General features: G+C 42.6%; 1 protein-coding gene across 1 annotated transcript in view; it reads left to right on the forward strand.

Annotated features, from left to right (window-relative positions):
• The first annotated feature begins 1,199 nt into the window (after nt 1–1,199).
• Nucleotides 1,200–14,762, forward strand: part of PARP8 (poly(ADP-ribose) polymerase family member 8) — a 120,159-nt gene continuing 106,596 nt past the window's right edge. Inside the window, exons 1-2 of the mRNA XM_074533642.1 lie at nt 1,200–1,616; nt 2,272–2,326. Of these exons, the coding sequence (XP_074389743.1) occupies nt 1,526–1,616; nt 2,272–2,326 (146 nt within the window). The 5' untranslated portion in view covers nt 1,200–1,525. The remainder of the gene's footprint in view (nt 1,617–2,271; nt 2,327–14,762) is intronic.

Genomic DNA, 14,762 nt, shown 5'->3' on the forward strand with positions numbered 1-14,762 from the left:
TTTCAATTTTATATCAAACTCGTTTCTACTACTTTCAGACCTGATTTTATTAATTATATGTATTGCACTGGGGTGGAAGAATACCCGTTTTTGCAGACTTGATGATTCCTTCCAAGTTATATTATGGTCATTACTTGTTCTGGACTAGAGCCCCAAGCCTGTACCTGGGATGAGTGCTCACTTCTAGGGACTGTGCTACCGGAGCCCTCTCCCGAAGCCCTTAGGTCTGCGAGACGGTTTTGCTGGAGAATGGAGAGGAGCGCAATTATCACCGCGGTGGTCGCAGAGATCCTCCTTTTACTGTTTCCATGGGCACGCACACCCGTGGACAGGTCGGAGGGGGAGGCTGGCAGGGCACGGCACCGGGCCGAGGTGGAGCTGCCGGGCTGTCCTGCGGGCAACGGGCACGGCGGGGCACAGTCCTGCCCTGCTCCCGGCGGGCCAGGAGCGCGGCACAAGCGCGGAGGCGGGCGGCGGGAGAGCCGCAGCGCCGGCAGCGCAGCCCGGCGGCTCCCGGGAAGGGCGGCACGGGTCGGCATTCCCGCCGGGGGCACGGAGAGCAGCGGGCCCCGCCGGCCGCAGCCGCCCTTCTCCTCCGCCCCGCCGCCGCCGCCGGCCTTGCGCAACACGGCGCTGCCCGCTTCCTCCCGGCGCGGCCGGGGAGCCGCCCCGCCGCCCGCGGGACTCCTCCTGGCATTTCCCCGTTGCTCGGGAGGCGGCGGCAGCCTGTGCCCGGGGCCCGGGCGGGCGGAGGCGAGCGCCGGCGGCAGGGCCGGGACCATCGCGCCCGCCGCCGCCTCCCGGGGCGCCCGCACGGCTCTGTGCATCCGCCTCTTCCTCCCCCCGCGCCGCCTCCGCCGGGGGAGCCGGCGGGGGCCGTACGTGCCGGGCCGGGAGCGAGGGGAGGGTCTGCGGCTCGGCGTCGCTGCAGCAAGCGCCGGCCCCGCCGCGCCGCCAGGGACCGAGTGCGGGTGCCGCCGCCGGCTCTCCGCGCTGTGCTGCTGCCGCTGCTGCTGCTGCGCGGCGATCGCCGCTGCTGGCGGGAGGGGCAGGGATGTGAGCGGCAGCGGCCGGGTCGGCTTGGCCCCCCCGCCCTCCTTTTTTTTTTTTTTCTCCTTTTTTTTTTTTTTTTTTTTTTTTTTTCCTTTTTCTCTCGCCTCCAAAAAAAGACCAAACCAGCCAACCAACCCCAAAAAACCCAGAGGGCGTGGGGGGGGTGGGGGGGTGGGGGGATCCCGTGTCGCCGCCGCCACCCTCCGCTGGATCCATTGTGAGGAAATTGCCATTCGCCGGCAGCGGCGGCACATCTGGGCGGGCGCATCTGGGCAAACAACATCGGCTCCCGCCGACTGCCTCCAACGTCCTCCAACCGGCCGAACGGATCTCACCGGGCCGCCGGAGAGGCTCCTGCTCGTCAGCCCCGGGCTCCTTCTTTCGGGCTGAATCTTAAAAAAACCCTGGCAGCGCGGGGGGTGGGGTGGGGTGGAAATAAAGGCTGCTATTTTTTTCCCCTGGGATTTATTTCATGGGGATGTGTTCAAGACAAGAGAGGATTCAGAAGGATATTGACGTTGTGATCCAAAAGTGCAAGGCGGAAAAGGACTGCCTGTTTGCAGGTGAGTTTGTCCCCGGGCGCCAGGTTGGCGGCGCGGAGGCTCCCGTCGCCGCCGCCGCCGCGCCCGCCCCGGACCGCGCTCCCGCCGTGCCCGTGCCCTTCGCCGCCGTTCCCGGCCGCGGGGCCGCTCTCGGATCCCGTCTTCCCCCTCTCCTTCCGAGGGCATATGAGGGCAGAGGAGACCGGGCGCCGGCCGGGCAGGGGCGGGCGGGCTGGGGGGCGGCATCCCGAGGCGGGGAGCGGAGCGGCGGCCGCACGCAGCAGCCCCGGAGCGCTGGGGCGAGCCCGAGCCCGGCGCAGCCCGCGCGGTTTCGGATCGCGGCTGCTCCCGGGCGGCCGCCCCCGGTGCCCGGCCCCGGGCCGGGGGCACACCCAGCCGCACACGGGGCCCGGTCGGTGCCAGCGGCCGTGAGCCGTCGCAGGAGCCCGGCCGTCGGCTGCCTGTTGCCGTGTGTGACAATGGAATTCCCTGCCGTTGCCATAGCACCGGGCACTTGTTGCGAGGGGCTGGGGGGAGATGCTGCATTTCCTCTGGCTCGCCCCGACTCCCTCTCTCCACCGCCCCCGTGTCGGGAGCTGAATGCTGCTCCGTAAAGCCTCGGCTACTTCAGCCGAAATAAAGATAAGTTGTAATAAAGCAGCTCTTTGTCTTTCAGATTTCAGGTACTCAGACTCCACCTTTACCTTCACCTATATTGGAGGCTCCAAAAGGTACTTTTTTTACAGTAATGACTCCATTTCCTGGTGGCAGTGGTTCGATAACGTGTCAGGTTTTTTTGTTTCCTTGTGTTTTGCAAAGGATGATTAAATCATCCTTCGTATAAACGTAAACTGAGGAAGAGGTGTGGAGGGAGGTGATGAGAAAGGTGATCCCAGTCATGAAAGGCTCCTTGCTTAGAGTCCTGCTCTGTGAAGCTTTTTGTCTTTGTTTTTTTCCTTAATTTATGTAGAGACATAGAATTCCTGCCATATGTAGAACTAACAGAAACATTACAAAGGCATCAATGTATGACGTAAAGTTAATTCATGTTAAAAAACTGGGAAAAGTTAAGATTGTAATGGCAAGTAGGCCAGATTTCACATCAGCAGCTTACTTCAGTGCATGAGAGCCATATTTGGTCCCATGGCAGAGGCAAGGCTGTCTGCAGTTGACCAAATTAAATTCCCGAGACATTAAATGAAATGTCAGTATAACCCAGAAGGCTAAAAAAATGTTGTGTTGAATGTTTAAATAGTATTTTTAAGTGGATCCCAGCTCGTGGTCATAAATTGGATTGTACCTGTACACATTTTCAAAATATATTTCAGCATTCATTTGTTGTACTTGTCAGTTTTCAAAAGGAAATATATGTAGAAACTTGAACACATTTTTCTGCTTTCCCTGATTGTTAGTTATAAGGTGCTAAAATAAAAGTGAATGGTAAGGTGGTCTCTTTTAGCTAGATTTTTAAAATTTGATGTAGCAAGAGGTTTTGCTTTTATTTTTTGGTTCTTTTTTTTTTTTAGATAATTCAGTTTCTCTCTGCCTTTGTCAGTTATTTTTCTTTTGCAGGGTTCATCACATTAAAGTGCTGCATTCTTTCGTATTCTTTGCAAGTGAACCTGTCAGTGGAGGCAGCACTCCCACAGCCATCAATGCTCCCCCTCTGTGCATACTTTGGGATCTGGCTGTAGGACCAGACTCCCAGATGGTCCCCAGGCTCCCAGGGCTGCTCAGAAAAATGTTTTCCCACCTCACTACCCTACCACTTCCTACTAAAGGAAAGGACAACTTCTTTCATTTTCAGTGAAGTAGAATATTTCACCCAGTATCTGAGAACCAGTATTTTTTTAGGTTGGTCACAGTATACTTTTTCCTTCAGTATTTTAATATATGCTTTGTTTTGGTGTGGTTTTAAGACAGTTTTGAAAGGATTGATACTGAAACACAGGTCTCACGTGACATAAGCACCTTAGCATAAGTATGAATTCACAAAACCTGAAAGGTGTGGCTGCTCACTTTTGCAAGCAGGGCCTAGCTCTGGTGGGCTAAGGTGATAAGGAAGGAGAGGCATGTTAATTCTCATGAAAGGCAAGAAAAATGCGAAATCATAAGTTCATAAGTTTTGTTTTAATAGATAGAAATGAGAAGAACGTAATCCATAAAGCACTGTCATGGCAAAGCATTGTATCAGTTGGATAAATGTGATAAATGTGATAGGAACTATCTGCCATGTTTGTAACCCTATGATAATGAAACCACAAGTTATGTAAGATCTCAGCCATTAAAACTGTGCCTTTCAGATAAGAACACAAAAAAGGGGGTATGGCAGAATTGTAAAAGTATAAAAGCCTGTATAAAATAAACCACAGTCACACATGCATATGGAGGTGCTAACCCCTGCATGTTCTCTTGACATCAATAAAGATGTGTGCTTTTCTTTACAGTATCTGCTGTGGAGTAGATTCCTCAAATCAATACAGTAAAGACTATTTAACAGAGACACTATTTAACTAAAATGACTGAACTTGAAAGTTGCTTTGGACTGTTCTCTAAACCAAAGATCATAGAAAAAAACAGGAAGTTGAACATGTCTATTGTTTCCATTTTCTGAGCTGAATAAAGTGAAAAGCCTAAGGGCATAACTGAGGGCAAACAAACTGGTTTATCTAAGTTGAAATAAAGTGTTGGCACTTGCTCAGTGAGAAACAGAAGAGGGCCTTACATTCCTCAGCCTTGAATTTAAACAGGGGTCAGCATTTGCTTAGGAAATTGATGACTGAAAAGCAGTCTCAGGACCTCGATGATTCAAACAGAATTGAGAAACAATCGTAATGCTTACAGAAGTTGGTGGAAGTGGATTGTTAGTTAGAGCACACTCAAATTCCACTTTCTCTTTCACATTTCAAGCACATTAAGAAAGCGTCCTTTTAGGGGAGGGTTTTGTGTTCTCTGTGTTCCCTCCTTGTTTGTGTTGTGATTTAGGAAGTTGTTCTGTGTTATTCCTGGTGTACAGTGGTGTGCTGAGTGGCAAGCTTACGCCAGTAAGCTCTCATACATATAAAGTGTGTAAAATGAAAGCTATTCAGAAAATAATTTCAGCTTTGTACATCAAAGGCGTGTGAGTGGCTTCTTCTTAGAGGAGGCTCTCGTGGAGCAGCAGCAGCTCTACTGCAATGTGTGCAGCACTTGGGCAAGTCTCCAGTAAGGGTCAACAGCAGTGACTTATACATGGTGACAGTTTAGGAGAGTGCAAGGTCATTCTCGGACCTTCGTTTTGGCCTTTGGGTACGAGGCTTTTTCTTGCTGACACTGCTGCAGCTGTGCCCTTCGTGAGTTGTAACACCATTTTCTGGTTCTTGCTCTCAGGACTTGTCCCAAAATGATAGAGCCTCTTTCAGGTCATGGTCATCAGCCAGTGGGCCCTGTTTCAGATACTCAGCCCAATGACTTTTGTTTTTCCAGTCCACAGGAGCCACAGGCATTAGAGTAATGCCCAGAGCAGTGGATGGTCACAGAAAGGATGTTCAAACCAAGAAAAGGTCTGAATGAATAAGAGTAGAAGTGGTGTGTAAGAAGGATTAAAGTATTTTAGTGCTTATTATTAGCCATGCCTGTAACTAAATTTTTCATGCTTTGTTTCCTTTAAATATTTTTTTTTTAGGTCAGTGTGTAATACAGTCTTGGTTTAGCCATGGTGGTTACATAGAAGAGCAGAAGTCCTTGAAAAAAGGCAATTTGTTTGAGAAGCAGGATTCTTTGGCAAATGATGATACTAGCAAGTTAAATATCTCTCTGGGTTTTCCTCAGCATACTGTAGTTGCCTCTAGTGTCCATTATGTTTGTTTATCAGTGGTCTTAAATTTATAAACCCAGAGCTAGACTAACAGTGCATCAGGGTAAGTCCATGGAAGTCAGTCTACAGTTGTTTGAGGAGCTAAGATTTCAGTTATTATGAGGACCTAAGATTTATTTGTGCTTTTTTCCTTCAAACTGCTAAGTTTATCTGTGTGAGGTTTTTTTCTTGGGACCAGCTTCTCAGGTTTTATCTGATTTTTCCCTTATTGCTTGGATTGATTGAATAGTCTCTTCATGCACTTTTGAAATATTAAGGTAGTACATAAGCATGCTGCAGATCCATCCAAATAGATAAGTCTGATACAGAGGACATTTATTATTGCTTATGTGGACTTAACTTGTAATCCCATAGTAAATTAGTAGTAGTTCAGACAATCCTTTTAGAAGGTATTCCTTAATGCACTGTGTTCACGCTTCCAAATTATTAGATCTGTTTGTCACTGCAGAGATGTGACCTGTTTTGGGAAGGTTGTAATTAGCAATTTACTAGTGAAAGCATGTCACCATGCATAATGTGGGCACTAAGTAGAGGGCAGATTGTTTATCAATTTAATATGTTTTTATTTCCTTGTCAGAAAGCAATAAGTAAGTTGATTTCTTATAAAAAGAGGTGTTCAGCCAGATGCTGTGACTGTGCAAGATTTATTCTCCTTTAACTATATCTAGAAGAAAATTTAAAAATTAGTATTTTTTTCCTGCAGGATCTCAAACAGATATTAAATTGTGAACATGTGGACTTCTTCATTTTAAAAGAATCTCTAGTGTTCTTTTTCTGTCCCTGTATGAAACACTGTTCCTCCAGAAACCAAGCAGACTGAACAGATCTGCTGATCTGTCATCTTTCAGATAAAAATGCATGCTGCCCTGAAGTTGTTTTCAGTTTATATGTCATTTGACATGCTTTACATAGAAACAGTACTTGGTTGTCCTGAAAAAAGATATTTTCTCTTTAGTATTTTTTCCACCCTGCTCTTTTTTTTTCCCTGAGGCTAAACAAGGACATCATATCAGTCCTGAAATACTTCTTCATTCAAATACGTTCTTAACTCTCATTGGCAGTGAAGGACAATGACGATAAGGTTGTGCATGAGAACTAATAATGAGATCTAATACTGCAGCATATTGCAACTAGGTAACACCTGAACATGCAGATTAATGTTGCCAGCAAAGTACTCATCTCCTGTTCCTGCAGTGGATTTACATTCTGCCTTCTGTACTTCAGCACTGTGATTGTAACATCGGTAGTTCTGAAAAAGCAAGGAAGTTTTGGTCTTTTAATTATTTTGCTTAAAATAATGACAGCTTGTTATCTTATGTGGTTTTCATTTTGAATATTTGGCTTTTTGTGTTTTATTCAGGAAGTTACTGTAGAATCAGACGCTCTCATGTAAAATGATGAGTTACTTTCCATTTCACTGTAGTAGTGAAGCATTTCACAGATAGGGCGCTGTGCCACCGAAAGAGTTACTAAATTGCTTGTAACTTTATAGCTAGAGATGAAACCACTATCTGAAGTTCTAGCACATTATGTCCACAAGGTGTGTAAACCACTTGAAAATAAATAGGTGCAGATAACCTTTTTCTCCCCTTTTATGGTATGCTCTATTGATTCTTCTGTGGATTTATAAAACTGCCTACATGAGAGATTCCATTTGGTGAATAATTTTGAAATTCTGGTGTAATAATGATAGCACTGAAGTCTTTGGTACACAAAGTTGTAAAGAAAAACATGTTTGGGTAAATGATACATATCTTAATATTGATGCTCATTTTATCTAAAATACAGGAAAAAAGAGAAAACTGAAAAACAGTTTTTAAACTAGAACATGAAATTGTGTCCATCAGAAAATCCCAAAATGAAGCACATTTGTTTGGTTGGTTTTCTTTATTTCCAAAATCATGTAGTTTTTCCAAAATCAGTGTCTTTTGGATTGGGCTCAGCTCCTCTGTCAGGTTTGTTACATGGCAGTGTGCTTACTGGCTGTGCCAGGATTGGAAGGGCAAGGTTGGACTGTTCCTTTTGGAAACAGTGGTAGCTTACATAAGATGAAAGTATGGCTTACAAAAGTGAGAACTTGATTTTAATGGAATTCATTGCCCTGACTGGTTTTAGTTTAGATGCAATGAGTTTTATGCAGAGCCTAGGAAGGGCTGGTGCAAGCACAGTTCATCTCCTGGTGCTGATGGCTGTGTATGACTTTTGTGTTCAGGTTATTAAGTAGGTAATTACATTCTCTTGCAGTAAGAGAGGGGTGAAAACTTGATACACAGCTTTTATCTAGCCATCTGTTAATTGCTGATTCAGAATACCTGGAAATTTCTACATATTTCAGTTTTAAATTTCCTATCAAACATGGCTTAACATTTTTTGCTATTACTACACCATTTCCTGCACTGTTTCCATGAGAGAGAAGTCTGTGGTATGAGATAGGAATCTAGTTTAGCTATAACATGGCAAGAATTGTGATTTTCATTTTTTCACTATAGATTCTTTAGATAAGGTAACGTTGAATACAGCCTTGGGCACTCAAAAATAGCAGTTTTGGGTCAGGCATTACTAAAACTTCGTGTTTAAAAACTCTCTCTAAGACGGTTTTTATTCTACAGCTTCTGTTAATATACCTTCATTCTAACTTTATACTACTTCTAGTACTGTCCATGTGCAGTACGTACGTGAAACCTATCCATACATTTTTGTAGACAGTTTTTTGTTAAATGCTGCACGTTCAGTAGGTGTGATTTAACAAATTACTCATCCTAGAAACAGATCTAGTAGAACACAATAGTAAGAGGGCATCATTAAGTCCAATGCTAAAAGGTTGTGGAAAGCAAAATTGCCACTACCATTCTACTCATGGTGATACTGAGCTCGACTTATTTTGCTGGGTTTGTGTCTGACAGCTCCTTCTTACCTTGCTATTAAAAAGTCTGAAATTAACTCTGTGCCTGTCACTGCATCATGTAATAAACATATACTTCAGGGAGAGCATGGTCTTGTGGAGATCCTGTTCAGGTTGGGTGAAGTAAGCTGCCCTCTTTCAGCTGCCTGCTGTACTGATACTAAGAACAACTGCTTTAAATTGTGAACCCCTTCCTTTCTGTGAGAAAAATGTGGTTTTAGGCATTTAAATTAATGGTCTAGTTTTCAGAAGTGTCAAGCTGTCTCACCACATAGCAGTCTTGGTATTACCATGGATTGTTCAGCACGTTTTAAAAGTATCACCATTTTTATTGCAAGTGTTTTTGCCATACAGATGTATGCACTGTTTTTTTGAATGGTTTTCCAGCATGAAGTTGGGGAAAGTGCTTGAATGTCTTTACAGAAAACAATTTCAGTGACTTCTTTCTCTACTTTCATCACATATTTTAACATATTAGTACCTAAAAACAAACCTGTAGGGTGTCACTGTTGAAATGTTAATGTGATATGACAAATAAATTTGAAAGCGGAGTTCACTCTGCCAAAATTAATTTAGATCATTTTCCTCTATATTGGGACTAATGACATTTCTGCCTTTTCCTGTTAGTCTCTACTAATTTCCCATATATTTCATTGCTCATAAATAAAGATCTGAAGATACCTGTTGGCGTATTTTTTTCCGTGGATTACTTACTGTGTAGAACCTGAATTCTCATTTGAGTCAGAGTCTAACCACTCCCAAGTCAAAATAGTTTCAGCACCTAGAGTGAAAGTAAATTTAAACTTACTGGAAGAGTTCACTTAAAACTAAGAAAGGGATGAAATGTGAATAAATCTAAAAAATGTCCAATGTATGATTCTGTTTCAGCATTAAATAAATCCTATGGAAGAGGACAATTTATGTTCTCCGTGCTACGGGAGGGTGAAGATTTTTACAGGTATTTCATGGAATATGCCTCATCTGAGGAAAAGCTCCTTTTTAATGACAAAATTGACTCATAAGAGTGAACCTATTGTCCCATGTAGCAGTAGCTAGAAAGTCTTACTGAAAGAAGAGAGCCCTAGCAAGGTACAGAATTAACATCTCCTTCCCCTGACAGTCCTCTGCAAGCTCACACAAGATAGCATCCATCCCACTTCTATGGGCAGAAGAGCAAGAAAGTGCCTTGAGTAAGGAACGGGGGCGGTTGTTTCTTTCTCCAGTCAGAGTTCTCTGGGAGTTTTGCATCAGAAATTGTATTCCGCTACTGCTAGAGCATCCAAGTAAGCCATGGTCTTTCACATGCTTATGCAAGGCAGCGTGCAGAAAACTGCCTTGGCCCAGTGCTTTGAGCACCTTTCCTCTGTAGCTTGCTTGAAGGCAGAGGATTTGTGTGAGCCTGCCTTGTCTTCTCCTGTCTGTCACAGAAGATGGTGGCATATCCTGGCAATTAGGATGGAACTGAATTGTTCTGAGGGAAAGGTCTGTAATGCTCAGTGGGAGCCTGTCTGGAGCCAGGAATTAAGGGCAAAGAGGAAGCTCAAAGAAACTAGCTAACCCTTCAGATGTTTCCTTCCAGCCTCAAGGCATTGATCAGAAATAAAAAGGGCAACAGCATGTTACCTGGATAATGAAATATACTGTTTGCCAAAACAGAGTGCAAAAAATGGTCACATACCATTTGTAGAAAGGAGTGTGTAATTAAAGGATAAATGCCTTTTGGATTGTGTAGCATTCTACATTTCATCTTGTGCAGGCTCCTATCTTCAAATCTTGTTGCTTTAAATAAGCGTTCCATTTTAAGCTTTTAGAGAAGAATTTTTTCACATTAAGAGCCAGGCTAGAAGACAGCATTGCTTTGCACCATTAAGAAGTCATCTTTCTGCCCAAAAAGGTGTTTGTGACAGACACTGGTTGCTCTCAAGTAGAAAAAATAGTCTATGGATTAGACACAGTATTTCAGATCATTAGCTTTTCAGCAAATTATTTTTTCTCTGTGTGTGTGTGTGTGTGTGTGTGTAATCACTCCTTCTTGCTTATTCTCCTTCCTTAATGCTGAAAAAGTCATCCTGGATAGGGAATTCTCACCCCAGAATATTCACACACAGAGTAAAATATTAAAATAATTAGGATGCTCTTCTGTCGGTCTGGAGTTGATAAAGGTGTTGAAACCAGGAAGAATTCCATTGTAATAAAAGTACCTGTTGATAGTCAACTTCTTGGTCTGATTTACAGCTCTGAGTCTAGAGTGGTTCTGCTGATGTGATGAGGCTCACTTGTGTCCACAGTGATACTGCTGAATATTTGGCTTTGTGCTGACTACTCATAGTGAACAGTGATTTTTTTTTTAGTATAAGTGGGGGAAAATCTGAAGACCAGAATTCTGTTTTCTGTCACCTTTGCAGATGTTTTCTCATTTTTGTGTACTTTTGTGGATTGCAGTCTGTCCATGGAAAAAACTCTGTTTCATGCGTGCTCACCAGGTTGCTGATGTTGCTGAACATGGGCAGATGGCCAGTTGTCAAACTCGTGCTCCTCTGTCTTTCTAGCCCTAGCATGTGAAAACCTGGTTTTCACAGAGTCATCTTTTAAGAATGTAATCTTCTGGGCCACATAAAAAGCCTCTTTACCTGTCATTCAGTCAGAATCAGTATCAATTCTTAAGCTGAGTCTGGAAATGGTTCAAGATCTTCTTGTAGGTATAACCCATTAGTTGAAAGAGAATTGATGAGTTCTTCTCAAGGACAGTTCAGTGAAAACCACGAAAAGGATCACACTGATTTTGTCTGTATTGAAACTGTGTGAAATCTGGTCATTTCAATATATATTTTTGCTACAATGGAAACATAGGAAAAGAAAATTGTACAGTATTTCAGACCAAAAAAAAAGACATTCAGGTATTAAAATCTTCTGGAAAACCTACTTGGTTTATACTGTAGAGCAGAAGTTATGGGCACTATCAGTAGTCTTCTGTTACAGACAGGGACTTATATGAAGTAGTTTACTATTTTAATGCAGTTCTATGAATTTTTTATGAACTCTTTCATACATGGTTGTAGCTATAGTAGAGTTACAGCTAAAAACTGGACATGCTAATTCTGCTCTTTTAAGAAGGTATAATGTTAAAGAATTATTTTGCTGTGAAGACATTTAACCATTCTGTAGGAGAAAGCTTTTTAGACTTGGCATAAAAATTTCAGTGCTAGGGTTTTGTAGGCTCATGCTGAAGTAGAACTACTATTTTATCAGTGGGTGACAAGAATAGTGAAGTTGGATATGAAGTGGCAACATGGGGAACATAACCTTTGCCTTTGGTATGCAGTCCTGCTTTCTACATGTTCTCTGTGCCAGATTTAGCTGTTGATGGAATTTTTGCAGAAAACTTCAGTGTTGATTAAAGCATTAAGTAAAATGAAGTGGGGGTTAGCACCTACCGGTTCAGTTTTTGTTAAACTGTTTTGCTGTGTAATCTGAGGACATTTACAATTCGATGTTTTAGCTGTTCCATTTTATTTGTTCATTTTGGTGTTCTATTTTTAAATTATGAGTTGTGATTCTAATACTTCCTTGGTTTTAGCTAGATACAGTGAATTAGAAGAATTGCATTCTCCCTGTGAATCATAGATGGAGAGGAGGCAAGTACAGGGAGACTCCAGGCTCTTTTTGTACCTGAATTTGCATCTCATTCATAATCATTTACTTGCTGTGGTTTGTCCCTCTTGTGATGAATAATTGCTTATTATGCTGTTTCTGTGTTTTAATTATCAATTATTAGGTATTGAAAAATACTACTTCACTAAAATGTATGCCTTTATTTAAGACATGAAGAGACACATTCATTCCACAGTTCAGCAGAAAACTGACCTTTGCCAAGGGCAGCAAACATAAAGAGATATGTTGGGTAAATATATATCTTCTATATCTAGCTCTGTCTGGCTTCAAGGCAGATGTGGATGTGTGGAAGATGCTGGCCTCCCAGGGGGCTCCTAAGGATTAGGCATTGCTGTCTGTGAAGAGAACAGGAGTTGTAGTTAAATGAGTCAGGATAAAAATTACAAAAGCTATTGGTTTTATGGAGCACATAAATTGATCACCATTTGGGATCAAGAAAAGCTGGATACAGTCTTTACTTATTTACCCTATTAAGAAGTCACGATCAGCCAGCAGCACAGTGAGTCGACTCTTTGGAAGACCACTGTGAAAGGTGGCCTGTCTTGTGTGGCATGGCAATTTCTAAAGCACATTTCCAGCATATCTCAGCGTGTGTAAGTTGCAGAGTTTTTGACATAAGTACTGAGCAGATCATCATATATTGCTGGCATTAATAAGTGTTTTGTCCTTGTTGCTGCTTACAAGGTATTCCTGTCTTTATTTTGTTACAAGTTAACTTCTCTGTTGTACTTTTTGTGATGTAACATTATTACCATATTCTCAGCTAATTTAAATTGACAGATTGCCATGGAATTTGGTGAAGTCATGCCAATTTGCAGCATTGCGGACCTGTCTATAATTGTATTCGTCTTGTTAAGGAAGTGTAAGTAGAGCAAAGCTAAATATAAATGTTATCTCCTTTGACTTCTAATAGAAAAGTTTAGTATGTTCATGATTAGTTACATACCAAAGTGAAATTGCACATTATTTGTGTTTGCATTTAGGTGACAAGTAAGGACAAGTTGCATCGAGGCTGATGAAGTGAGATACAAAGTATGGTTTTTAGGAATGTCTTGTATTGAAGTGGGAAGGACCAAAATGATGCAGAGATGCCTGAAGTGACAGGGACTTTAGATGTTCTCCCACACAGGAAACAAGTGTTCCCAGCAGTGTGGTATTTGAGTCTCAGGTTTGCATGTGCTCCAGCTTGTAGGCAAAGGCCAAGACACCACAGTAGTCTCTTTGTCTCTTTTTTGATTTTTAGTGCTAAGCTGAACTTCGCAAAGCACTGACCAGTTTGTTTATAATGTTGGTGGTCCCATGGGATACCCCTGGCACAAGGAAGAGTTTATCCCACAGAAAATACCACCTCTGCATTCCCCCTTGGGGAGTAATGATGACTTCAGTCTGCAAAATTTAGAGAAAGTTTGACACCAACTCTGGCTATTTTCATTTTGTCTGTGCCACTGGGGAACATAATTTCCTTGCAATTGTCTTCCTATTTCTTCCCAACTTGTAATTTTCCACCTTCTTTCTTACATCCTTTTGTTTTCCAGAAAGAAGTGATTTATTCTAACATACTGATTAATTAATTATATATATACATACATATATATATATAGAGAGAGAGCATACTGATTACTGATTTATTCTAACAAAAACTTCTGGATGTTGCATTCATATTGTTGAAGCAGACAGACAAAACAGACATGAAACAGTTACACAAGTGTGTAAGCCACGAAGGTTAACAGCACAGAGCAGCTCTAGACCACGCATCTCCCAGTTCTTTTCAGTTTAGATTTAGATTCTGAAATGCTTGTTTCTGTTCTTTGGAAGTTTCACCAGAATAGCGAATGCACATGTTAGTTGCTGTGTGGCTAGGAAAAAAATCCCCCAGAAGTCACTGCTGAAATGATTGCAGCTGCTGCCTGAGTTGTTTGCTGGTGTAGGTTTAAAAGTCCTTTTAAGCTGGGGTTTTTTTGTGATTTCTGTTGCACCTAAGTAAGTGTAAACTTAGATGTTCGGAAGTGGTTTGTATTTCAGATCTTTAACTGTAGATGCTGCACAGGTGTAAGAGGGAATTTTAGCTTGAACCAGTAGAAGCTGCATGCTCTTAGCATGATAGAAATTGTAAAATAGAATGGCAAAGGAAATGAACCCTACATGTTGCCTACATGGTTTCCCATTTTTCATATTACAGGCTCCTTATGCTTTAACAAGCAACCTCTGTAGACCTTTGTGAATCTCTCTCCAGTAACTATTTTTTAATTCAGTTCCCCTAAATAAAGACAGTCTGATATTTTGATCAGTAACAATGCATGGTTCATTAGGTACATGGTGCTCTTAATTGTCACTTTGGATGTAGAAATGTTCACTCACAGTACTCACTCTGGCGATCATGACAAATGTTCTTTTCATGTATTTGGTCAGTAATAAAACTGCTTGATAGTGACTTTTTATTCACTGTAATGTCTGAGCTTTTCCTTGGTTGGATTCTGCTTTGATTTATAATAGTGTAAGTCACAGATGAATTACTTGTCCTGTTAGTGGAGTCCTGATTGTGGAGTTTGACTAGTGTGAACAGCACACCTTGGGTATGTCTGTGATTTCTTTAAGGGTCAGGCTTGAAAACCAGGTTTGCCTGTTGTTCAGATCACCAGCCGCAAAGGCAGAGGGTGGATGAGGTGTGCCCTGCACACACAGGACCTGTAGTGCCCAGGAAATCTGCTGGGGGTGTACCAGTGTGTACAGCTGGAGG

This window comes from Zonotrichia albicollis, chromosome Z, assembly GCF_047830755.1.
Source record: "Zonotrichia albicollis isolate bZonAlb1 chromosome Z, bZonAlb1.hap1, whole genome shotgun sequence".
Taxonomy (NCBI): Eukaryota; Metazoa; Chordata; class Aves; order Passeriformes; family Passerellidae; genus Zonotrichia; species Zonotrichia albicollis.